We start from the raw sequence: 27,090 nt of genomic DNA on the forward strand, positions 1-27,090 counted from the left end.
TATATATATATATATATATATATATATATATATATATATATATATATATATATTTGACTAATTAAAATGGAGGACCTAACTGAGATAATTTTGATAATATTTTTCCCACGCCTGCTTTTGGCTACTTCTCATGGCTCGTTTTCTTCAAAATAAACAGATGGCTGAGTGTTGGCCGACTTCGTTGTCAGGTCCTCACCCGGTACCATCTCTGATTCAATTACAGTTGCCAGTCTTTGACTTGATTTTTCATAGTCCTTGTTTTAATTTCACACTCTCTGATTTATGCACACTAATTAGAACATCTATTTTGACTTGTTCACCTTCATGTAAGAAGCCAGCCTGATGCATATGTCTCTGCTAAACGCTCCTACTGTAAATCAGTTTGCTGATTTTCAGCTGCTGCCAACCACTTCAACACTTGTGTTTGTTTTTCGCTGCGTGGGACCAAATTGGTGTCCAAAAAGGATTTACTTGGTAAAGATAAATCCTAAATGCAGCCTCGGGTGAAAGAAAGTGTGTTCTTGCTTGAGCCAATAATGAATCTGATAAATACTCATATTTGTTTTCCCATGTTAACACAAACACTGATTTTATGTCAAGTAACAGCAGAAAATCAGCAGCCTTGATGCTCGCCTGAAATGTACTGTAAAGCTGTTTGTTATGTGTCTTTTTTTTGTTTACTTGGATCAATCCCATAATAAAACCTCCAGAAAGGTTTTTCCACCCAGCATCCTGTAATACATGTCAGAAGAATAAATGGCTGTACAAATGGCAATTATTTGATGCTTGAGACGCAGTCATTTATAATATGCCTGCAGTGCACACTGAAACTAACCTGTCAGCCATATCTGATTTTCTTTTGACTGCACGGGCATTGTGGGTAGTAAACTACTTTCTTGGGCTGTCATCTCACACAAGTCTTACATGAGGATATTTGCACACTCGTACAAAGTGCTACCTAGCCATGCAGAAAGTAACAGCTACTTGTTAAGAAATCTGTTGCTTGGTTTAATCCCTGTTTTTAGTCTAAGAAGGAAACATAATTTCAGACCAAGCCCCTGAAAACTATGGTATAGTTTTACAGATAACTACTATAATTCCCAGTTTACCAATAAATGAAAATGTGCAATAAACAAAGTATTTCAATTTCTTTCCTGAAAGTAACAGTCAATATTTCTATAACAGAAAGGTCATCATCTCCCTGCATGTTTAACGGCTCTGGACCCATCCCGCTTTTAGTCATGCAAACACTTCTTTGCATGAAAACTTTGATTTAGATTTAAACTTTCAACAGTGGCAATTTAAGAACTATCACAAGATACAACATCAGATACCACTATACCAAAAAATGAAACACAGTTTAAGTGCTAGATAAGACTTTTTAGAAGTGGGTTCTGAGTAAAGGTCATAAACGAGTCATATTTTACCTGTTTTAGGTAGTTGCTTGACAACCTCACTTTGGAGAAAAAAAGCTTAATTCTGACCTGACTGACAAGCAAATGACTAGTCCGAGTGCGGACCAAGACCAAAATGGATTGCTGTTATTTAAAAAACAACTCCAATCATTATTTGAAAGCACTAAAAGCTGCGACAGCAGCTACTTGTAGCACTTCTTGTGCTGCGTGGGGCCTCTTCCAACAGGAATTTCATCATTTCTGTGGGAATAACGTGACGCAAAACCCATAATGCTGTAAAAGTTTGTAAAACAGCGTTTGTACAAACCATTCTGAAACTTTTAACTATAACTGTTTTAGGACAGCAGCGATAAACTTTGGTCTTGGCCCCACTTAGACCATCTAATAGCTCAACAAGCAAGTCTAAACTAATCAATATTTCTTCAAATAAAAGTTGTTCAAAAAACTAAGATATTTATTCAAAACCTTTCTGCAAAATTCAATTTAAAGATTCAAACTATTCCTTTAAATTCTCAGAGTAGCGGACTGGCGAGTTTGGTTATGATGGGTTATCGGGCGATTTCACAGTTTTCATCCTAATAGTTTTACTATGACACTCCTTTACTGAGTCATCTTACAACACATGTGGTAAAGTAATTACAAAAAAAAAAAAAAGGCATGTGATTTCCGAAAAGCATCAAACATCCTAACAAAAATATTCTGAATGACCAAAATATATTTTTTTAATTATAATCATAAATTGCATTTGTGTTAATAAATTAACACATTTTTTCATCTGTTTTTTTCTGGACAGCAGTTTCATGTTATTTTGATTGGAGTGTTAACCCTGACTTAAAGTTTGCAGCCAATCCAGTCTCTCTCTCTCTCTCTGAGGCTGCAGGCAAACAACTAGGCTTTAACCTGATTTGACACCCCACAGGCTAATTGGTTTATGAATGCAAATTTGTATACATAAACCAATGTAAAACTATTCATTCTAATTGTATATCTTTTAATAAAATCTAAGCATATCTTGTAGAAGACGCTGACAAGTTGACCAAATTTAGTTGTGCAAAGAGCAGTCAGGAAAAATAACTCAAAACTACAAATTGCTGATGTGAACCTCAAACTTGGTTCTGTAAAATTCAGAATATGACATATTGTATTTTGCATCGAAGTGAAAATCTGCTCACAGACAGGTGATCATCTGTCTGTAACATTTATCAGAATAACTGTCAGAAACAGGAACCGAATCCCTTTACCCTTAGCAACACTTGTACACTTACAGTTGGTGTATTTTTAGGTGTCAGTTTGTATTTTCCTCATTTTACTGTAAAACTACAGCTCTTTTCTTTTCTGAATCAAAATTACACATTATCATAAATTAAATATATGTCTCTAAGCTAGAAGCAGCTGGCTTGAATAAAAGACACCTTATAAAACTTTCAGCAGATATCAAATACATCCATCTCATGAGAAGGTGGAAAAGGAGAGATGGGGAAGAAAAAAAGGGAGAAAAAAAAGAATCAGTCTGTATAAATGTAAATGTTTATATTTTTCTATTTTAAAATGTGACTAACTCGAGTCAGCACAATGTAGAAAGGCAGCAAATGAACTTTAGCTAGTTTTATCAGCACAGCATTTTCCATTCAGAACACCAACTTGCTCCTGGGAAAATGGATCCTGTAGAAAAGGTTAATTAATAGACAACTAACAGGACAAACCTTTTGAAATGGGGTTCTAAAGGAAGGTTACGCACAATTAATTTATTTCCTATTGCAAATACTGTAGATCTTTGAACAGCATTAGCTCAAAGAAAGAGTTTAATTCTGACAGGATTGATGAGCTAACAGCCAGTCCAAGTGAGGTCTGGATCAAAGTGGATTGCTGCCATCTAAAAACAACTCCAATCTGAAAATAATTGCCACAGTTCATGTGAGAACTAGTTTATAAACATTTAAATGAACGTCATTTTCACATTACAAGTAGGTCTGTTTTGACTTTATGGACGAATTTATAATTCTGATTTTTCAGCCTAAAAACAATATCAGTCTTCAACCTTTCATTGCAGTTCATGCAAACTTTAATGTTTCAATTTTATATGACTGTCAGTTTTACTTTGTTATTCTGATGATAATCCTGTTGGAATTTTCCCAGGCTGTGCCGCATCTACAGCTACCTGCTGCTGCTACTTGTGCCTGCAAATAACCATAGAATTCTATGCAAATAACTGTGTAATGAAAAAAAGACAATGACGTAAAGGTTTATAAACTACTCTTCGCACAAACTATGACATTTTGGAGATTGGTTGTTTTCATACGGCCGCTCAGATTATCTGATAGCTCATCAGTTTGGTCAGAATCACACAGTTTCTCCAAACTGAGGGTGTTCAAAGAGCTATCAACAACAAGTAAGATGATACTTTTTCATAACCTTTTACCGAAAGCCTACTTCAAAATGGTAGATCAGTTCTTTTAAGTTAGAAAATCAAAAAAGGAATTTTTTTGTACTTTTTTTTTTTTTAAACCTAAATATAAAAACCCTTTGAGCTCCATCACAGACCATGATCTGTGATATTTCTGTTTTATTTTAATTCTGGTTTATTTTTTGAATTTATGAAGAATGCAAGGACTGAAATATAAAGAACAGAGCCGATCAGGATAAAATGCAATACTCAGCAAGTTCTAAATGTAATAATTTAGATATAATCTGAAGTTTTCTAGTGGTTCTATCTTTCATATCAGTCTATCCAAATAAACTGATGAATATGAAAAACAGTGGACATAAATCATCTTAACTACAGGCCATTGTAAGACAAATAGTCTTGCAGAAAAATCTATATTTACCATTTATCACATTAAGTGCTTCATGGCTTTACTTCAGTTTACTGAGCAAGTCTCTCTTCTCATGCACTTCAGCTAATTTGCTAATTCCTTAACATGCTCCATAAACTTCATTTATCAAACAGTTTGAGGGAAAAAAAAAAAAACTTTTGTATTTCTCCTTGGAACTGTTTTGTGACTTTGATCTGCTACCCTACATGATCGATTTCCCATGAACCGTGAAAATGATTGCCTTCTTAATGAAGGCACAATGAGCCAATCCCAGCATTTTAAGTGTTGATGTCCCTGAGATGACCAGTAAACTTTAATGGGAAGTAAGAACAGAAAAGAGAACAAGTCTGGGGATGAGCAGGCTTTAAAGTAAAGGTAAAACAAGGCAAGAGCTCCTCTGGATTTCTGCACGTTTGATCATTACTATTCCATCCAATTTTCAATCTTTTTCTCCTTCCCCCTACTTTCCTGTGAATATCCCTCTAGAGACCCATTTTACTCCAAAATTGAAAATTATGCCCATACCATTTATCTTTTCCTGTAATACAATAATAGGCTAAAGGAATGGGGGGTGGGGGGTGGAGAAACGAATGTGGTGATTTTCAGAGAGAGGAACAATGTGTAATTTTCTTTGATAGTTGTTCTGGTGCAAATTAAATATAGACTGGCATCGTTTTTAATTACAGACAGACTCATTTGCTGAGATCAAGACAATAAAGGCTGCCAGTTTAGACACTACAGTGAGAGAGATTTCAAGGATCTATTTTTTTTATATATCTTTTTGTGTCACAAGTGATCACTCAGAACGCTTCATTTTGGAAGAAATTGGAGCCACATCTTTTAAAAACAAACAAACAAAAAAGATCAGTTCATGTTTCATTTCATTGTTTAGCACCACACAAAGAAGAGGGAACAGTAGCTGTTCCAGTTTAGTATGCTAAAAATATACTAACATTGCACAAAGAATTGGACTCTTCTTCATCGCACAAAGTAAACACTGCAAATCAGAGTGGCCTCCTCTCCTCCCCTCCTGTCATGTTTTGTGTAGGAGAAACTCACTTGTGCAATTTGGAGCTGTGCCAGACCAAGTCCCATTTGCCAGACACTGGCGTGTAGGCGACCCCGTGAGGAAATATCCTTCTGTGCAAGAATACACAATGGAGTGGGAGAAAGTTGTGCCGTCCACACGGGAAATGCGTCCATGAGCAGGGGTACCTGGGTTCCCACACTGCACCGCTGCAATACATGGGGAGGTGGGAAGAAAAGACAGGGTGTGAAGGTCTGAGGTGTAAAACAGTAATGGATTTTTCTATATCAGTGATTCACAATCTGAGGGTTGGTTCCTCCTCCCCAGAGGAGGCTGCAAGACTACATCTGAGCATCTCAAGGTGATTGAACTGCGGCAAAACTGTCTGTTCCTCTCAAATTGTGTGTGTGTGTATTAATATTCATTATTAAAATAACTGCTGTTTTGCTTCTGATCTTATAAAGAATTGTGGTTTCTGATTGCTGCTCAGCTGGAGGAGCCGGCAAAAGGCAGAAAGAAATCACAGGCTTGTGGAAGTAGTTTGGAGTTTTCATGTGACATTGCATTTTCTTTCAGAGAAGCTTTTGAGCCAAACCAGTAAAGGACCGATAATCGATACAGCATCGCAGCTTTATTAGGAAAGACTAATGAGCAGAGATGGTGCAGCGGTGGACAAAACTCCTCTGCAATATTGACGAGTCATCAGTAAAAAAAAAAAAAAAAAAAGTGTGGTTTTTGCATTATTAAGTTTTGTAATATGTTTTTGGTAACACCATTTAGCTCAGCCTAAAATAAGAAAAAGATTGTGGGAATAATTAAATGCCTCTGCTCTGGTGCGAACACTCAGGAATCAGTTTAATGATAACTTCAACTTAGGTTTGCAATCCTTAATGAAGGCACAATGAGAAAAAAAAAAAAAGATTGTGCCGAAAAGAGAAAACTGTGTTTTGATGAAGGTATTCATTTAATCTTTTTCCAGAACAAATCTACTAAAATGTATCCCCTGCAGAGCTGAGGGGACAGAGTTTGTTTCATGAAGCTCTCTTTTCCTGCAAATCATGTCTAATTACAAAACTGATCTGCTCTCTCAATCACCTAATTGCCTGGAAAATCTGGAATAGTGAGTTGTGTAGGAGACATACATGCTGTTAGTGTGGTGGCGATTTCTCATTTACCTGCTAGGCACCCTCACAAACTTCCCAGGGTGTGAACACATTACTCAGGCACATTCTGTACCTCATCAGACTGGATGTTCAGGCTGCACTCGGCATACGTGTGCCTTGTGTGTGAATTTATCAATAATCAAGCATGGCAATCTTTTCAGATTCCCTCTCAATAATTGAAGACAGCCGTGATGACACAAAACGAGACCTTGATGGCCATGTGAGCTGGTTATTAAGCCGAATATTCACAGTGACTGTTATCTGTAGATTGTAAAAGGATGTGAATAATAGATGGATGAGCTTTAACACTATACGGGGCTTTAAATCACAGACAGGCAGCAATGAAACTCATTCAGGCTCCAGTGAATTCCTGCCCGCTCCCTTCTGAGTTGGAAAGATGGTTAAAACAATCTTTAAATCAGGATTTCAGCTGGGAGATAGAGGGATAAAAAGCCTGAGGCGGAGAGATGTGGGGTAAGAAAAAAGGATGGGAGGGAAAGACTGAGCAGCAACGAGGGTATAAAACAGAGAGGGATAGATGGGAAAGTGGATAGGGGACGAAGAGACAGATCGACGGCAGGATTAAAGCAAAGCGAAATCAAAGAAGCAGCATAGAAAGAGAGAGAATAAAAACAAGAAACAAGGGAGATGCAATAAAAAGGCAGATCCACTGCGGAGAGGTTTAAAGGGACTGAGAATTGGCCTGTTATATTAAAAATGACACTGGCATGGTTCCAAGCTGGCGAACAGTAAGGAGAGGAGAGGAGAAGCAGTCAAACATTTGCCTCAATATCCGGTTGACCCTTGGGGGGTAATTTATGCAAGATGTGGAGCTGGCCTTCAGTGAACTGATATCTTCAAAATCCACAATGACTCATTTATCACAATCCAAAAAAAAGAGTGGAAGAAAGTGGCTTTAGGTGTCTGAAATTAATGAATTTTCTGGTTGCAGTCTGGAAGATAGTCACAGTACCATGTGCTGGCAGAAACTACCAGACTGCAGCAGAGAGATATTTATCCATCTGGTGAAAGACTGTGTTTGTGATTTTTTGAAAATCATTTGTGTATGTGCTAGAATGCAGCCAATATGTTACAGATGATGTTTGTGTGTTTATACTGGATCTGGGTACTATTTGAAATTTTTATAAGCCACGGCTGATGCAGAGTTTGGTATCAAACCAAAACACTGTTGATGCTTTATTTTTCGTTTTTGGAAACCCTGTTTAGACTTAATGAAACAAGCACATTGATCAGTGTCTCATTATGTTCAAAAACAAACATTGCAGAAAGAAAGCGTTTCACAAAAAGCCTGAAATACTGACTTTAAGTGCCAAGTCCTCCCTTAAAAACAAAGGCCTGGTTACGCTAACAATGTGTAGCTCCTGGTTTTTTGCCTACTTTTTTGGACATCATTTGCCCTTCATTTCTGTTGGATTCACAAAGTAGAACAAACCAATGATATGGCAGCACAAACATGCCCATTAAGTTCAATCTAAATGTGACTTTATGACCTCAAACACACCAGAGAAAGAGAAACTATTTTTCTTACAATGAGCTCCAGGTCTTAACAGATGAAGCACAGGCACTCTGTGAAACTGCATAAACAACATCTCACTGAATCAGGAATGAATTGCATTCAGGATGGGATTTCTAAATTAATACAGAACATTTTGTGCTTTCTTAGCTGTCATTGTATCCACTTCAAGTTTAAAAAATATATTCTTGATTTTTATTCCAGATCGAGGTTTACGCTGTGCCCTCAGATTCCCGAGGGAGGGTTGGACCCGTGGGATAAGACCTGGCTTTAAACCAGGGCAGCCATGCTGAGGGCGAGGTGCGTCTCGCAATAATTATCCCATAAGATAATTTCTTTGGAGTTCAGTTTGTTAACCTCTAAATGTGAAAAACTATTTATTAAAATGTTCTACAAACATTTATTTTTTTAAATTTTGAATATAAAACAGCAACAGTTAGATTTTGCTCATTTTGTTTTTACAAATTTCTTTGTAGATGCAACAATTTTGGACACTCATCACTGAAAAATACAGTGATTTGTACCTTTCCTGACATGCTTGACTTCTTTCTGTGAGGGCAGCCGTGCAGCAGATTGCTCCTCTTCTTCAGTTTCTTCTCTTGAGATTCAATTACCAGCAGCTCTCAAGAGATGGTAAATTTTTCATGCAAACTGTGTGTTGCAAACAGCTATGGTCCTTGAGATTCAGATGCTTTCAGCCATGGCAGTAATTCATGAAAAAAATGAATGTTTTTTTCTTCTAAGTGCATGCATGATGCCTCAAATACTGAGCCAATGCAGAAAATGTAGTGACAGTTTCAAATTATGTAGGCTGTAAGGCAAAATATATAATCTTATGACATCATCAAACAAACAATAAGAAATACAACCAAGCACCTCTCTGCACATGCAGGTGTTTTAAATTGTCCACATCTGTAACAAATGTGTTGTATTGCCATATTGCCACTTCTCCACATGACTCCTCTATGGTCCACTCAAACCATTTTGTAAAACATTTTAAAGAGTTTCCCTTACGCTTGCAAAATGGCTGTTTGCCCGACCATGTCCCGTTGGGGAAGCAGATCCTCTCTGCTGAGCCGTACAGCGTGTGCCCCACTGCGCAGGTGAAGCGCACCTTGCTGCGCACTTTGAAGTTGCCCACCACTTCCCTGCTGGCATGGGCAGGTGTGCCAGGATCCCCACAGGTGCCCGAAGAGTCTCCTGCAAAAGGAGATAACCAGACACTGAGCAATGAAAACCAAACGGAGAAGAAGCCACCCACCTAAACTGTCTGCTTGTGTGTGTTCGCAGAAGGATCATCTTAAATTGGGATGGCAGTGGTTTACAACATGGTATTCCTTTATGTCAAGCAGACAGAAAACACAGGAAGTGCTTTGGCTCAAACTGGAAAATGTTTGAGTCCTTCAGAAAGCAACAATAAAACATAAAATGCACCAGTGAGTAGGCCTGGAGCGTTACCTTTTTTTTTTTTTTTTAAACTGCTAAGGTTAAAAGGACTTATATAAGTGAAGAACATTTACCATTTGTCACCATGCCAACAACCTGGCAGACCAACACTTCTGACACCAGAAGCTTTCCGACCATAAAATCAGCAGGGCCGGCATTAAAAGGCAACCAGCTGTGGTTTGAGGAAATTATGAATACGGCTTGACCTCTGAAGGTACCACTAAATGCTTTTTCATTATCCTGAATTATATCCACTGTCTTTTATCCTGTGAGGGAACTTACAGCACTTTCGATGTCATCACCCTGCATCGCCTGTCACGCCTGCCCCTGCATTCAATCAGATAAAAAAAGATGCTCTCTGGCTCTTCTAAATTCTCTTCAAGTTCTTATTAGTTGTCTCTCGTATGTGGGAGAGAAATAGGACATTTTCTCTTTTTAAGCCACGGGAAATGAGAAAGAAAGGCGACAGGTACTGAATCAGGGCAGTGTCATCTCTGTTGAAGATTCTGATGTTGTGATGAGCAGCGAGCTAAGCTGAGTGGTTTGTTAGTCAGGATTGGGTGTTTTGGGGGTGGGGGTTATACTCGATAGGGGCATACTCAGAGCAGATGTACACAGTCTCACATAACATAACCACAACCTTCATTGTTGCTGTCGGTACTCTAAAAAGAAGAAAAGCTCAAGAAAAAAGAAGAACTGTGGTTCAGAAGACAACAACAGCATCACAGGCAGCGATACAGACATAGATATAAATATTCATATATATATTAAAATAGGAAGCCTTTATGAGGGATTTTTGCTTTATTGGCTTTGAGATTGTGTTTTCTGAGCTGCACACAACCCCGTGCATCCCTCCCCGCGGGTTTGCCACTGCTCTCTGTGTACAGAGCGGCAAACAGCTGCTGTAATACTGGACGTGTTGACAAAGTCTTACAGCACAAACACAAACCTCATATCATCTGCACACATCCCACAGCTCATATGTCTACAAACTGCATTTGTCAGGTCAATGACTCACAGCTGAAGAGGATAAGTTTGTATGCGGCTGCGGTTGGCACTGAGCGTGTGTGAACGGCTGCATAAATATGTGTGGCTTTGAGAGACTGAACGCGATTCCTTTTTGCGTCTCCCAGCATTCACTTGCATAGGTTTGCAGAAACGAGTACTTCACGTATATTTCACCTCTGCGTGGACAGTTTTGTGTGCATGTCTAACAGCAGCTATTAGCTCTTCATTAGCCTCCTTCAGTCAGGTGACTCGAATGCACTGTGACAGCTGTAATCTTACTAATGAGGATGGTTGCTGGATTTGGTTCGAGTTTGAGTTTGTGTCCATTCACCAGCATCCCTTTGTGAGGAAATAATAAGGCCTTAAACTTAGCCGTGCAACAGAAAAGGACAAAAGGGGAACGGCTTGGCAAGCAGTCTCAAGCACCATCTTACTAATTAACAGGGGAGGCCAGACGAGCGGATGGACAGATGCATGAAAGGCTGCATGGATGAGAGCTGCTGCTGCTGCTGATGCCAGGTTGGACTTTTCAGGAATTTATAGTACAACATTTTTTGGTTGGGAGTGGTGATGAATATGCTTGAAAAAATTATAATGTGCCATTTCCATAGCATTTAATCTTGCTCAAACATTTATACAGAACTGTTTAAAAGTCTCGAGCCACCTCTCGTTTCTCTGTATTCTGAATCTAAAGAGACAAACTTTTAAAAGTGGATGAAAGCATTTTTTGACCACGCTTTCTGAAGGTCTCGCAAAGTTGTTCTTTGGACATTAGCTACTTTCCCCGCCTCATTTTCAGAGTATTAGTCCTTGTACCTGACCATTTACAGAGGAATGGGTATTTTGTTTTTTAAGCCAAATAACTCTAACCTCAAGCTTTAAAAGGTACTTCTAAGTGCCTGAAGAGAGGGCAACTGGACTTCTTTTTGGGGCGTTTGAAGACATTTTTGTTCTGTCTTATCTGGCTTTGTCAGTTCCGAAGAAGCTGAATAAGAAGAAGCTTGAGCAAAAAAAAACAACAAAAAAAAACATCTTTACAAAAGGAGCTCCTGCAGCTTCCTGTTCAAAGACTTGAACTTGGACGACAATGACCAGAATAACGGAATGTTAACAGACATAAAATCCGCTAACCAGTGTTACGTCTCTCTGAAAATTAAGAAAAGTGTCTGAAAGTTTACATTCTTTGCTGATAGCAACCTGCCGCAAAAACAATATTGCTTTACTATCCTTTCAACCGATGATCAAAATTCCCAAAGACAACAGAGTTTGACACAAAAATAACATTTTAGCACCAAAAAGGTGCTCCAAAAGAGCATCTCCCATGTCCTGGATCAGGTGTTTTTCTATCCCATGAATTTTAATGTGAAAGATTTACAGATATTCTTCTGCTTTTGATTAGTTTTGTTTAGCCTTGTTCTACACTTGAATATTCTTTTCACTTTATTTTTTAACACAGCGCACACCGTCTCAATATATGCCAATTTATCACCTAACAGCTCTTTTAGAATTTCTTTTTGATGCAAAAACACTAATTTATGCCTGTCAAACTGTTTTGTCATTTTGGACTAGGCAGTGTTTTGTGACAAGACATTAGTGATAAAGTGTTTCATGATACAAATTACTCATTGTTTTGTTCCATAAATTCAGGTTCACTTGGTTTTTAAACAAAAGTGGTTCCCCTGTTAATGATCAGATAGATTAAAAAAACAAAAACAAAACTGAACTGAAAATTAAGAAAATCAGCTAGAGTCCAAAGAAAAACATTACTAGACAAATTTAAAATATTATAAAGCAAGCTGTTTAGAAGTAATATATAATAGATGGATGGATATATATATATATATATATATATATATATATGTTGTTCTTTCAGCTGCTCCCTTCTTCAGGGGTTGCCACAGAGAGCAAACTCACAAGAACGATTTGAAAGTTTTTACACCAGATGCCCTTCCTGCCACAACCTGGGCTTGAACCCGTAGCCTCAAGATTACAAGGCCGCGGCACTGACCAGCAAACAACCACAGCCCCCTGGATATATATATATACACACACACATACATACATATACGCACACAAAGAAATTTTCCAAAAAAACTGCACATTATTTTGTAGTCTAATAACATAATTCTTGCTCAAATGATCTCAAATTTTAACAAAATGTGTAAAACTTTAACTTTAATGTTTAATTAAAATGTTTTACTTTTCTTTTCAGGGTGAAGAATGATGTTGACTAGAAACAAACAAACAAAAAAAAAGACATTCTGCGTGTTAGAATATGTTTGAATGCAGTCAAACAAGAGTGCAGAGCATGAATTTTTGAAAAGATTCAAGAAAACTGTACCACCTGGAAAGCAGATTTGGACATGGCACAATAAATTCTAATTCAAGAGATGCTAAAACGTGTTTGGCAGGAATTGGTCATGAGCAGTGTGCATAGTAAACATTTGTGAAGCTTAGTGAAGTCCCTGATAAAACCTCCAACCCTTGGAAGCTCTGGGTTAAATTTTGATCAATAAATCTTTTATTGTTCATTATAAAGCCTATTTAATATTGTTTACCTGGCACTTGTTGTTACTCAGATATTTACATTTCAAATTATGTCAATAAGGAATTAATTGAATTAATTGAAGTATTTTTGCACAGTACTGTAAAACAATTAGTAAATGTCAGCCAGATGTTTTAATTGTATAAGGACACATTAAAAAGAGAGAAGACATTGCTGAAACAACCAGATCAGCACTTTAGTCATTTTTGTTAATGTTCCAGAAACCTGAAAGCCAGGTGCAAAAATAAGCATGGGCTCTAATTTCACTCCAGACGTTTTCAGCATTACAACTTCTCTTCTTATAAGCAACAGATGAGCTCCAGCTGTGTTGCGGTTTCCCATTTCTGCTGTAACTGTAACAGATGTTTACTGCCGAGTGTGAATCCATAAAGTCTCTTAGTGAAGAGCAAGTGATTTACGGTGGGTTCTTCTCTCCGTCATATGCTGCTTATATTATAGTTAATCACAGGCACTGATGCCATATAATCCTTGAAGATGATGTATTTACATTCAACATCAATAACAATAATCTAAAATGTCAGTTTCATGAAAAACATCCTCAATTTAATACGGAGATTATGTGCAACTGAAAAAGAAATGATTGAAATGAAAATTTTATGGTATTCATTGTGCTCATTTATACAAATAGCTAATTTTAGCAAATTATTGCTGTTGTCGTCATAAGTTATAAAATAATTGTGATTAAGTCCTGAAGTCTAATGCACACATTTTTTCAATACATTCCCTTTGTAAACAGTTTTTGCAGTTTAATGGTATGCAAATAAATTAATGCTGACTTTTCTTTTAAAGTCATAACTTGATGTTGATTAGCTTGTAGACAAGATTAGTCAAATTCCATAACTCTAAATTGTTATTCCATGTTTTTCCACAGTATAAACCAGCATGTATTCACAGTGTTTCCATAGATGATTGGAGGCAGCAGAGCTTGTGTTGGTAAAACACAGCTAAGACTAAATGACAGAATAAGATATATGATCCAAAATTACTCATTGTCGATTTAAGAATGGCTCATCTGTCAAAACGGCAGGATGTTAATCTATTCATCTTAATAATAGTTTTCTAATTTGTTTTTAAAAGCCTAAGTGATGACTGACAGAGAAAGAAATACTTTGCAGCAATATTTCAATTTTTTTTTAAATTATGACAGCTTAAAAATTTGAAAGCACTAACACAGCATAGTTTGTTTTATACAGGAAAGGCAGAACTGACTAATTAAAGCCATGCTTTCACAAGAACCTTATACTGCCCTGTGGTATCAAACACCAGATGCCTCATGTACAAAGGGTGTGTATGCACAAAAGAGGTATGGTACTTCAATTTTCCAGGTAGAAGTTTAGATGTATAAATAATGAAATGACTGTGGAAACATGTGCAGCCCCATGCCAACTTCATTGCTGGCAAACGCTTATTTTTACAGGTTTTGGTCTGTTGACAATTGGAGGGCATGCTGGGAAATGATGCAAATGATGTAAAGCTACTATTGGACACACCTGAGTGATGTACAACAGAGCAAGAGCTCCTGCTTTGCAACAAAGTTGAGCTGAAAGTCAGAGTTTTTGGTGTCGGAGGATTTGTTTGAGCGTGGCTCGATCACCATGGTAACAAAGCTTCGGTTAACTGTCAGTAAGAAGCCCAACACAATTTTCTGATTCTGTTCTTAATATCCCAGACAGAAAGATAAAACTGAAGCAACATTTATATTTCAACATAGTTTTGCCCAGAGCTGGAACATTTAAAATAAACGTCGAATTGTCAAATAATAAATAAAAAATTCCTCCGTCATCTCGAGTCAGTCAGTTTCTCGCTTTTAGTTGGTAATTAAATGATTAAATGTTGACATTTTAATTGGCCAATTTATCAACAAACACTTTCCATTCAAGGATATATTTTTGTATTTAATCATCTAATTTATTACATATATCAGGTAAGGATTCTAATCTTAACTTAAAAAAAAAAATTCCAGTTTGACAAGAATTTTTTTTTTAATTCACTCACATGATTTTTATTATAACAAAAAGCTAAAAAATAAGGTTGTTAACTTGAATACCCTCATAAGCAAAGTGATAGTATATCTGTGCTGATGTGCACCACTAAGAACCTGCTGCTGCAATAAGCGTAAAATTGGAAGACTTGTGCATTTTGACTATATCAAGTTGATTATGAAGAAATGGGATGCAGGTTTCTCATATATTGCTGTATTTCCAATAATCAGTTAGCCTATAAGTTTTATTTTTCTACTGTGCATTAAACTATATTCAATAAATACCATATTTGACCTATGAAATGATTCACACATTACGGGACAGAGTTGGAGCTAAATAAACCTCATCATTGTAGAGTCAAAAGTTTAAGATCCGTCTCTCCTGACCTAAAACAGCATCACCCTGTTGGTTAAAGTGAGTGACTTTGTGTTTTTTGTGTTTGGGACTTTGTGTAAAATTGGAAATGCCTCAGCCTCAGAAGTGTGCCCACGGCAGAAGTGCCCCCTGCAAATGGCCCAGTTTTAAAGGAGTACCGCCGGCGCACTTCTGCATTCATTTACATCAACAGGGTGTGTAAACCATGAAAGTTCTGTGTAACATTAATGGGCAGCGATGGCGATTAATGACCATGATTTTGTAATTGTGTGCACTGCTTTGGCGACAGCAGCACACACACTGGTTTGTCCTCTACCATTAAGAAGAGTGACAAAACATTTTTACACTCCACTACTTTATTTAGGAGTCTCCAACTCAAATTCTGTGAAAATTCTCTTTTTCTCTCACACAGACATGATTTTTGACCATGCACAGAAGAAAATCACATGCAGGACATATTTGCGTGTATCTGGATATTTAAATTGAGGTGTTTCAGAGGAGGTGTCTCATATGCATTCAGGTCCACATTGATCTGGATGTACAAGGAAATGTCCTTGGATTCATGCACACACACAGTTTCATACATCTGGATTTTGTTTTTGTGTATGCCATTTTCTTGATTTAGTAAAGTGCCAAGTTTTAGCGGAAAATCCACGCAAATCTTTGTACATGAGGCCCTAGGTCATTTACAGCAGCTTCAAAGACCCGAAAGCTGTAAAATGAGGTCTCCACCTTTCATCCACCCCACAGTTATTCAGTTGAACTTGGCTGCTTGAGGCTAAATAAACACTAAGTTATTTATCAATAAACAACTGTTGGTCGGAAAAAATGCTGTGCAGCAGTGTTTAGGTAGGAGGTAAATGTAAAAGAAACGTCCAGGTGAATGCTAAATTTTCCCAGCAGCACATTGCCTAGAATAAAGAGCTCATATGCATTTTTCTTTGCATAATTCTCTACTTTTCAGACTTAAACTTCTAGCCCTTTTTGTCCCTTTACGGTGCATTTTAACAGTAAAAGTTTGCAGATTGTAACACAATGGCAAAAACCACAAGGTTTCTTTGCAAATTCATGACCATCCATACTTTTCTAGACTGAACTTTCAAGATTTTTCAGTAAAATATGTTGGCTACCTTTTATGTTTAGGGACAAACAAATACTGTAATTTTAGAGACGACAACTGGTTAGTGGTCACACTTTTGTTCTTAATGCTCTATAAATCTACTGAAAAGAATACAGTAATAAATAACACCAATCTGAACATTTTGCTAATGAGTTCATATTCTAATCAAGTCTTTGTCAAAAAAATATAGAATACACTGTATGATTTAAGGCGGGGCTAACTTATAAATACACAGAATACACAATTTGTAAATGTTCTAAACTTACATGGCATCTTTTTACAATTTTTCCCAATCAAAGATAACTGCTTAGCAGAGTTCTGCCCTTGAGCATAGCTTTAGGTTTTCATTTTTATATACAGTTTAAGGAGTGCAAAAAGCACTCTGAGCAATTTATTTTTTAGAAATGTATAAGTTTTATGACATTCCATACTTTGTAAGGCTGTAGAAGCCCAGGGAGCAGAGCATCACGCTGGCCTGAAGAAGATGTGTGACGGATGTAAACATCTACATGTGGAACACTAATGCACCTTTCTATTAAAGCTAGAATCACAGTTCTCAGCAACCGCTACCACTTAAACTCCTCTGTGGGATGGAAACACATGGGTGAACCTTTGACATCAATGAGCCTTTGGCGCCTATTACTTCATCTTTGTCACCTCTGAGCATAAAATGTAAAAACAACTCTGGGTGATAAATGTGAGCCAGCACATTCGTGTGCGTTTCCTTAGTGTCCTAAGAATCTCTCCTATGCCTAACTACTTTCACACTGTCGGAGTAAATACAAAAAATCAAAGGTGAGTTGAGAGCGTGATCTGTCTTTCTTGCACGGAGAAAAAAATAAAACTGTCAAACAAGTCAGCTTACAAACATTACTTTTGGTTAGATAAGTTTAACAAATCAAGTGAACATTCAGTGAAAAAAGTCCATTTAAATGGTCAGGATTGTTTAAGTGTGATGAGAGGAAAAGAGGCTCAGAAAGGATTAAGGTAGAGTTTGCAGTTCTTCAAACTGAGGGGTTTTTTTTGCTTTCATTATACATCTGGAGGTGAAATGGTAACTTTATGTATTCAGCTAAAAACAGAAAGTGTTGTACAGGAGTTAACATTTCATTTTTGTTATTGGTCATCTTCTATATTCAGCTGCTTTAGCAGGGAAGCAAATTTTGTTTCAACATATTGTTAAACTGTCTGTGATTTAATGAAAAAGGAACAGTGGGTTTGCGTTATTGTTTGGCACTGGCTCACCATTGGCAGTCTTTTCTTTCCTTTTCTTTTTTTTTTCTTTATAAAGAGAATTCTCTGCCAACAGCAGATGCATTAGATAAACCACAGGAGAGGCTGCTCCAAAATGGTAAAACTGTTTTCCAATAGACAGTGAACCTGTGAATAATAAAAGGTCAACTACTTTAAGAAGATTTTTAAAAAGAAGAAAAAAAAAAAAAATCTTCAGACACTCCACTGGTAGCCATATTTGATGGTAGTAAATTGGCTCAGTTTGCTGATAGCACTGGTAATTTATTTTTAATGCCAAGGCACTCAGGTACGACACCATTTTGGCGTTGTAGTTGTGTTTTTAATATTCAGATCACTGAACTTGTGTGTTATCCAGCCTCTGCAGAGCATTCTGGTTTACCTTGCAGAGGTTTGGAGATTGAGAACAACCTGTCACCACATGAACTGTGTCCTTACAGCGTCTAGACAATACTAATTGTGCAATAATGTGCTGCTGTGTTTTGACTGGCTGAGGTGTAATTTGGTTCTTGTTTGCATAACCAATTTATTTTTGGAGAATCAAAATCACTTATCACTTTTAGCACATTTTGTCAGCAGCAGCAGTTCCACACATCAGTCAGGTGGGTTACTTGTGTTCACATATTAGCACACAACCACTCATGCCAGTAATACATGTCATCATCATCAACTAAGCATCACGAAATGTTACTATGCTCTGTCTTTCTTCTGTTATGAGAAGTAAAAGAATGAATTGGTGAGAAGGGCTGGCATTTGTGCCCTTTCATCCTTCACACCTTTTCAGGCTGTATGACGTTATTTATCTAGGCCTTTAAGAGTCAATGAATGTTTAATCTTTCCACTGATCGTCATTAGTTTGTTTTTTCTTTCTTCTGTAAATTTCAGTATCAGTAATCTGAAATAAAGGCATTTAAAGGCATCTATTTTTTAATCAATTAAATATTTTAGGTTTTGAACTAGCTAACAGCATCTTTGATCAAAAGGCTCCTTAAAGGGTTTTAAGCAAAACAGTTTAATTCTCAAATGTAATTATTTCCCTTGTCTTTTGTTGTAATTAAGTGGGCCTGCTTATTAAAATGCTGCACCACAGACACAAAGACGGAGCAACACAAAGGTTATCCAGGCTGATGACAGACCAGCTTCTTTCACGTTGAAAATTCTTTGTCTCTTCGGACTTTCATCATCGGCCCATCTTTCTTTGTTTTCCTGGAGGTTTTTTTTTAAGGCTAACATCAAAAACTGTTGCTTGTATGGGGTCAATTTTGATGGCAGTTTATTTTTCTTCTGTTGATTTTTCCTATTGGTGCATTCAAAAGTAAAAGGAAATTGGAGTTTCCTTCATTTGGCTCAGATAAAAATGAAATGCCAACAAAAAGGAAAACAAATATGATTTTCTAGTCTGGACATAAGACACTTGACAAAGTAATAGTAGAGCTGCGTCAGCTCTTTTTCCTGAAATCATAAATAAATAAATAAGCAAAGCCAAAAAGAACAGCAAAGAGGAGATAAAGTGATTGGATCTTTTTTTTTTTGGTTATCCGAGACTTAGAAAGTGATGTTATTTTCTCTACAATTTTTATTCAATCTCTGAAAGAGACATTTTCAAACAAGGAGGCCAAAGAAGTGACAGGACATTGTTATGTTGTTTTGGAGTTCTGACACCAAAATTTATACAACCAAACAAAAAAATAATCATTCTATGAGCCTTTTTAAAACTTTACAATTACCAGCACGGTGTTTGGGTTTAAAATCAGATTCAGTAACATTAAAGATTTTGCTAACAAATTAAACAGTTCATACTATAAACCTAATGCCACAATTTAAAGCATTAGTGTATGTGAGAATATAGCTTGTGTGTGAGGTGTAGATGTAAGCATGTATGTGTGTGTGTGTGTGTGTGTGTGTGTGTGTGTGTGTGTGTATGTGTTACCTTTTTAGGACCATTTCTCCTTTACACATCAACTTGTCAGGATGCCATTTTGGGGTTAAGGGTTAGGCTTAGGGCTAAAGTGTGAATTGAGTTTGGTAAGGGTTAGGCTACAGAAATTAATGGAAGATGAATGGAAGTATGTGTGTGGGTGGAGTGTGTGTGTGGGTGTGTGTGTGGGTGTGTGTGTGTGTGTGTGTGTACCTGAGCAGTGAGGCAGTGGACCACTCCAGTGGCCATTCAGCTGACAGGTGAGTGATGAGTCTCCAATAAGCTGACGATCTCCAAGACAGGAGTAACGCACCGTGGAGCCAAACGTAAACTTGTCTCCAATCATGACGGCGTAGGGCGGGGTGCCTGGGTGGCCACAGTCCACCTCTGGATGAAAGAGCAAGGAGAAGATTCTTATGAATGAATGAATGCATTGATTCTATAAGCTTCAACACACTGAACTGCTGCAACCTCACACTGATAGATTCAATTAGAAAAATACACTCAATCTGAAATAGCACTTAAAACCTAATGGCAACAGATTTAATTAACTTTAGATTCCTGTTCTTTTTCTTATAATTTTACTTTTTTTATTAAAGTACATACCATGCAATCTAGATTTAATGAAGTTCTGTCAAACTGTTCATGTCCAATAAATTGCTGTGAACTCTGAATTAGATCAAGAGATGTTTAAATCGAAAGAGCAATTTGAGAACATTTTCATATGAGAATTTGATGAATAGTCCAGACTGTTGAGTTCTTTGGAAATTAAAGCGCTTTGTTCCTAAAGCTGTTCGTGTCATTAAATTGTCAAGTTGAAGCTTTAGATTGAGTAAGATTACATTAATATCAAGATAATTTAGTGGAGAAAAAGTCCTTTAATAATATGTTCAAAGTTTTAACTTCAAATTTTCTAATTTTAAATATGCTTGTTGCACTCTTTAGTCTCATGTAAAACATTATGTAAAGGAATATCAAACCTGTGATCTTTTTTTAACCTGCATATGTATTTTCTTTTAAAACTTAGTTTACTGTATTTAAGTTTTATATGCACGTTTAGGATTTTACTAATGCATGTGTGCTGTTAGCTTTTGTGTGTGCATTTTACTTCATCTAATTTATTTTTGTGTGTTTTACCTTCAACCTGTCTGGAAAGAAAAAAAATTAGTCCCCACGGCTAAATCTGGCACATTTACAGGTACACCCATGTTTATTAATGTGCACTGTCCCTTTTAAATAATAGTAGCTGGACAAGTACAAGCGTAGGAAATGTATCATTATGAGGCAAACTGATTAGAAGATATGATATGATTACTATGGCTGATTCACTTTTCATTTGTTTCTAAACTGTCTATTCTTCAACATGTGGATCAGAGCTGAATCAGAGATGCAGACAGGTGGATTTTCTACATCTTCACCCTGAAAAGCTCCCCGGTTGCCTTGAATCGTTGACTTAAGGTCATATTCCAAACAAATGATGAAATATCGGTGCATGAGAAGTGTTTGCTCCTGTAACACCTCTGCAGCTATTTCAGCTGCGGAAAGAAATATATTGCCGTTTCAACACCTCATAGAATTTAGTTTAAACTCACTGTTCCTGTTTAATTAATTTATTTGGTTATTCTTGGCTAACCACAGAGTACTCTGTTTTGAGGCTCTCTAGGTGTTTTATCTGTATCCCCTGAAGCTGTGGTCATAAAGTGAGTGCAAATGATTTTCCAGTCGTGTGCTCCTTGTTCTGCTGATGTTTGTTATGTTCTTATCTTTCAGCACAAACAAAACTTAGTTGAAACAACTCACAGCTTTTAAAAAAAAAGAAAACATCAAAAACATAAAAAATAACACGAGTCTGCTTACTTGTGCATCCTTCCAATTTGAATAAAATGTATTGTGTTTAGACAACTTCCTTCCCTGTCAGTTTTTTGGATGAAACATTAAAGCTGAGACACGTCGCTTTATTGTACTATCATTTGTCTTTATCAAAGTGAATACACTGAAGCAGAGAATGTGAAAAATGTAGAAGTGTTGCCTGAGTAAAATTTGCAGTCTGAAGTGTGACATATTTAAAGTGCACTCATTTGAAATGTTCTCTCAGATCTTTTTCGGTCTAAAGTTGTACAAGGTACAACATATTCTTTGCAACTTTGTTACAAGTTGGGACACTTGCTATTTTTTTTTTCTCTACAGAACTATTTTAACTATTTTGGGCTCCTTTGCAAAAACAAATGAAATGTTCAAGAAGTGAAGTATTTGTTAGATATATGGCTATTTACAAACACAATTGTATGTAATATCAGATGGTAATTGTCCTGTAAAGAAATTTGATGCCGCATAGACCACATAACTACATGTTTAATCAGTGGATCTGTGCAGTCAGGGGGTGGAATGGAGCATATTTGTCATGTTTCAAACATTAGTCAACACTGAACTTTTCTTATCATTACAGGTGTCGCTGTTTCAGATTTTGCCTTGATGAACTTGATCGATCTCGTTTCAGGGAAAAACGAAAACAAAGCTCCCACTAATTTAGTAAGATTGATTTGATACATATTTTTTTAAATTCATGAGTGCACCACGTGCATTTTGAGCATGTTTTCAAACACTATCTATGTTTTATGACATATTACTACAAAGGTTAAAATTAGCTTTGGTATTGCTAACTTTCATTCAGTTCAGCAGTCAGTTTAAAACAAGGAGACATTTTGCACAAAAAAGTTTCAACATTAATCATGTTTTGTCCTATTGTCAATATAATTTAGGTTTTAAGTAGTTGGTTAAAAACCAATCAATGGTATATTTGCATTTTACAAAAAGAAACATTTTCTGAATCCGTTTTGTATGAATTTGACCTGTATAAGCTTGTTTGCATTTTTGTGGGTACTGTTATTTCATCAACTTATTTTAATAATGAAAGTTTTTTGTTTTTTTTTTACTTTGCAAATGCTAACTACAACCAAGCTGTCACTGATGCCTGAAGCACTTTATAAACATGTGAGACAGACACTCTTGTGTATCTCTTTAATTATTATCTCATTTGATAAAATAAATGATGCACATCATTTCTCTACCATGAAATTAAGTGCTTTTTGAGCCTGTGTGCAGAATGTAGAGGTTTGCTTTAGATAATTTCACCAGAAATAGGTCATTACTGTTGGCAGACTCATACATAACCAAAATGTACAATGAAGCAGGTGTTTGGGTGCAACATTAGAAACCCTGCAGTTCACACATGGCAGTTGTTATAATCTAAGTGCTTAGTGTTGAAGGGACATTAGCTAGATCCTGAGCAACTGGTGCAGCTGCAGCTAAAATACGGGCAGAAGCCTCTGGGGGATCCCATATTGCGTAGATACAGTCACAATATTTAGAAATTTAAACCACTAAAACTGGAAACAAAAAAGTTTGAGACAATCTGAAAGCTGTTTTTCCTCTACATGCATGTGTTATCTGATAAACCACTGTAAAAGATTATTTAATCAGAAACTCTTTTCCAGTGTATGAGCAGGGTAAGATTAGAAACTGTCACTGTACCTATGCACTCTGGAAGAGGTTTGTCCCAGTGGCCCATTGGCTGGCAGCTCAGCACCGATGAGCCGAACAGGTAATATCCGGGGTTACAGTCATAGAACACCACACTGCCGAATGTGAAGTTCCCATGTTCAATCTTACTCTCCCGGATTGAGTTGGCAGGAATACCCGGATCGGTGCAGTTAACCACTATATGGAAGAGAAAGGGGGAAAAAAAATGCAATTATAGTATTATTAATCCCTTGTTTAGTCTTAAAATAAAAAGCATGAGATACTGCTAGTAGCAGATTTAGAGATTTTTTTTTCTGCAAAATTATCATCTTTTTTTTGCCAAAATACCTTTTGGCAAATTGTGATGTTATGATTAAAGATAAAAGGCCCCCTGCCCTTTTCTCAGTACTCCCTTTGCCCCGAGTGAGTCTACTTATAGACTCCATGATTCATGTGCTCTTAGTTTATTGTAAGTGTGCTGTTATATTCTATTAATGAAACGCAGAACATGTTCCTGGTTTATTTTTTCATAAACACCCGTTTTTTGCAGTTTTCCAGAAACGTGAAAATGAATTATTAAAGCACAGCCCAGGATAGTGAGAGAGTGAGTCGATGGGAATATTCACTCGTTTGTTACATTTTTAAGCTCAACTTACAAAAATGTATCATCTCTGTCCATGCGGTACCTACTGTATGGTGTTAAGATACTGTAAATAAAGTATGTTATGCCAATGAACTGTGGGGGAAAAAAATAAAGAAACCTTTTGGTGAACTAAAATACTTCATATATGACTGATGGATTTTTTTCATGTATACCTGCATTATACCTGCTCTGTTTTATTGTTGTATGCTGTATTAAGCAGGTATGAATCAGTAATCTGTCAGACTCTTTCACTTTAATATGGCATTGAGTAAAATAATAATAATTATTTCAAACAAACACACATAATAGTTATGTGGCAATCTTCCCAATTCACTCCATGCGATCACATCACAAGGGATGTTTCCTGGAAGCTGTTCACTCTCTTTGCTTGGAGACTAATTTGCATAAATGTTATCTGTCAGCATGTTCGCTTGTGAGATAATAATAGAACTGTTGACATGACCTAAACAGTGGCAACAAACAGGAAGAAAAGTGAGCATGAGCTATATTAAGCTCTGTCAATAACAGCAGCACTTCATGTTCCCTCCTGAAAACCAAAGGCGCATCCATTGTCAGAAAAGCATCTATTTTAAAAGCAGCTGAAGCCTCTAAAAGCACACAGCTGACAAGGTGGTTCAGATGAAATCAGATGAGGGTGAAATTAGGTTCAAAGTGACATAGAATTAAATCAATACTGCAAATGCATGACAAATCTTGGCTTAATGTGAGAAAATGTTAGAGGGAACAGGCATGTTTTGACAAAGAGTCATGACAGTTTCACGAGATCTTGCTCCTTTGATTTTTCACCGGGCTTGTCTCTGTCATGCTATTCAATGAAATAAAAACTGTAGCTTTTAATATACAAGTGCCAACAAAACTGATGTCATGAAAAGATGTATTTTTAAATAAGAAATGCCTGGCAAATCAAGCTCTGCTTCACATTTTCCAGAGGCAGCATACCAATCAATTTAAAAGGCGCAATGAATAGTATTTCAATTCATTTTCAAAATGTTACATATTAATAACCAATTCAAAATCTAATACATGCTTTTTAATACATTTTAAACCAGATTACACTGTAACACAACTTGTATTTGAACATACTATTCAAATTAAGCATTAATTAAACTGTCATGGTTATATAATTTTCATTTGAGTATAACAGTATAAACTATTTCTAAAATACTTTGACCTGCTTATAATTATACAAAAATGTAAGATTGTAAATGCAGCATTAATGAGCATAACCTGCACAAACAACTACAGCAAAAAAAGAAGAGAAAACAATTATCAAACCTAATTACTGCAATATGTTCCACTGAATACATCCTCCCTCCATACATTTCACTATAAATTCATTATTTCTTCTCTTTAGCTCTGAGGTTATGGCTCCATATGTTGTTGTATGCTTTATCTAGAAAAATCAAAGCAGGTAAAGACCATTATCATTAAATGTGTGAGTAGCACCTTTGTTTTGTCACATCTTTTTCTTTATTTAGTCGTAGATATACATAAATAAATCAAATTTTTCTTGTGTGCTTATGCCTCAGCAAGCTGGCGGTTGCTGCCGGCTGATTCCTGAGTGATTCTGACACATCTGCTGGATGTTGGATTCTTGTAGTCGTCCTAGCTTCAGATAACTGGAAAGGCCTTCTTATTCCGTTCCAGCACTTTGGCTGGATCATATTTTTGCTATCTGGCAGCGACCAGCTCTCCTTTTGGCGAGCCTTTTTCACAGGAAGAAGAATGAGATAAAAGTGTTCTTTGTTATGGGGGTAAAAAAACGTCACCGACACAACGCTTTTTAGAAATGGAATCTTTTGAATGATCAATGAAATGCTCATAAATTTAAAGCATCTCATGCATCAAAGGTCTTGCAAATATTTTTTGTTTTGATCCCCGTTTGTTTAGACTTTGTGATCCCAGCAGTACATATGGTGGAAGTAACTGAGGTCAACTATCAAGGTGCATCTGTGTCCCTCTGATGCCTAAAGGCTGTCAGAGCGGCAGTTATTTATACATTCTGCAGGTGCTCTGTGGCAGGAACCGTACCTCTGCATGTCGGAGGCTGCTGGCTCCACTGGCGATTGGCCTGGCACTGAGCTGTAGAGGGTCCTTCCAGGGTGTAGCCTTTGTTGCAGGAGAAGCGCACAACATCATTGTAGTTGAAGCCATCGCCTGTGGTGCGGCCATAGATGGGGCTGCCAGGGTGGCCACATGTGACAGCTGAGCACATCAAGCAGGTACGTGATGGGAGGAGGCAGAAAGGTCGGGATGTGAAAGGAAGCAGAGGAGGGATGCACAGACAAGGTGAAGGAGAGAGGGAGAGAAACATACAGAGAAAATCCAATAACAATGATTGAGGTGACACCAAGTGCCAACTGTCATAGGCATTAACATATAATTAAACCCTGAAGGTAATGAGAGAGCGAGAATTCAGGACATGATCATGATCAGTAAAAGGCTAGATTGCACATTTCAGCTCATTAATAGGCGAACAGGAGGTTGAGGAACACTGCGAGCTGGGTATCATTTAATGATTTTTAGAGTCTGCTAACTAAAAGATAAATATTTTCTTTGTCACAGAAAAAGTAGAACCACAAGCCGATTTCCCTTCTTTCATCTGAAGCAAAAAAGAAAGAAACCCTTCCTTTTCCTGCCAATCAAACATTAGCACAACACAAAGACCTTATCTAGTAGCACTACTTTTAAAACTATTTTTTTTGTTAAAAAAAAAAAAATCTCAGTTTCTTCTCAGTTATTTACCATTTTAGCACATGATCATCGGGATCAGGATAAAGAATAAAGTGAGACAGTCATAGGAAAAAATTAAAAAGTGGTAAAAATAGCTCCATTATTGTTGTGGTTTTAGGGCACATACTGATATTTAACATGCACAAAACAGGCAACTACATTATTTCTCAAAATCTTTGAATCTCACATCTACAAGGCACACCAAAAATGTTTATAAAATGCCTACATTGTAAAGTTTTTTTAATAATCTTTTTTTAAGTAGTTTAGATGCGCCATAGAGACACTTTCTCCTGTGTTATTTGTAGCCAGGCGGTGAGTGGTTGAAAACATAGGCGCCGGAACCACTGGGGCCAGGGGGCCATTGGCCCCCCCACTTTCCGGCCCTGCCAGTGCGCTGCGTGTTCCCACCAGACGGCTGCCAGACTGCACGCGACTCTCACAGACTGTGACTAACGTGTCTCTGTGTTTATATAGAGACAGAAGCACAAATAAAACCTACAGCATTGAGATCTGGACCAAATTCTTAAAGCTCCAGTCCAGGGTCATAACAGTCACC

General features: G+C 37.0%; 1 protein-coding gene across 3 annotated transcripts in view; it reads right to left on the minus strand.

Moving 5' to 3' along the window:
* LOC108232275 (CUB and sushi domain-containing protein 3) overlaps positions 1–27,090 on the minus strand; it is a 291,392-nt gene that overhangs the window by 41,990 nt on the left and 222,312 nt on the right. For all 3 annotated transcript variants that reach the window (XM_017409915.3, XM_017409916.3, XM_017409917.3), the window contains exons 54-58: positions 25,833–26,006; positions 23,150–23,335; positions 19,832–20,005; positions 8,967–9,152; positions 5,288–5,464 (exon numbers count right to left, since the gene is read on the minus strand). In XM_017409915.3, coding sequence (XP_017265404.1) covers positions 5,288–5,464; positions 8,967–9,152; positions 19,832–20,005; positions 23,150–23,335; positions 25,833–26,006 — 897 coding nt within the window. The remainder of the gene's footprint in view (positions 1–5,287; positions 5,465–8,966; positions 9,153–19,831; positions 20,006–23,149; positions 23,336–25,832; positions 26,007–27,090) is intronic.

Source organism: Kryptolebias marmoratus, linkage group LG16 (genome assembly GCF_001649575.2).
Source record: "Kryptolebias marmoratus isolate JLee-2015 linkage group LG16, ASM164957v2, whole genome shotgun sequence".
In the NCBI taxonomy this organism is placed as follows: Eukaryota; Metazoa; Chordata; class Actinopteri; order Cyprinodontiformes; family Rivulidae; genus Kryptolebias; species Kryptolebias marmoratus.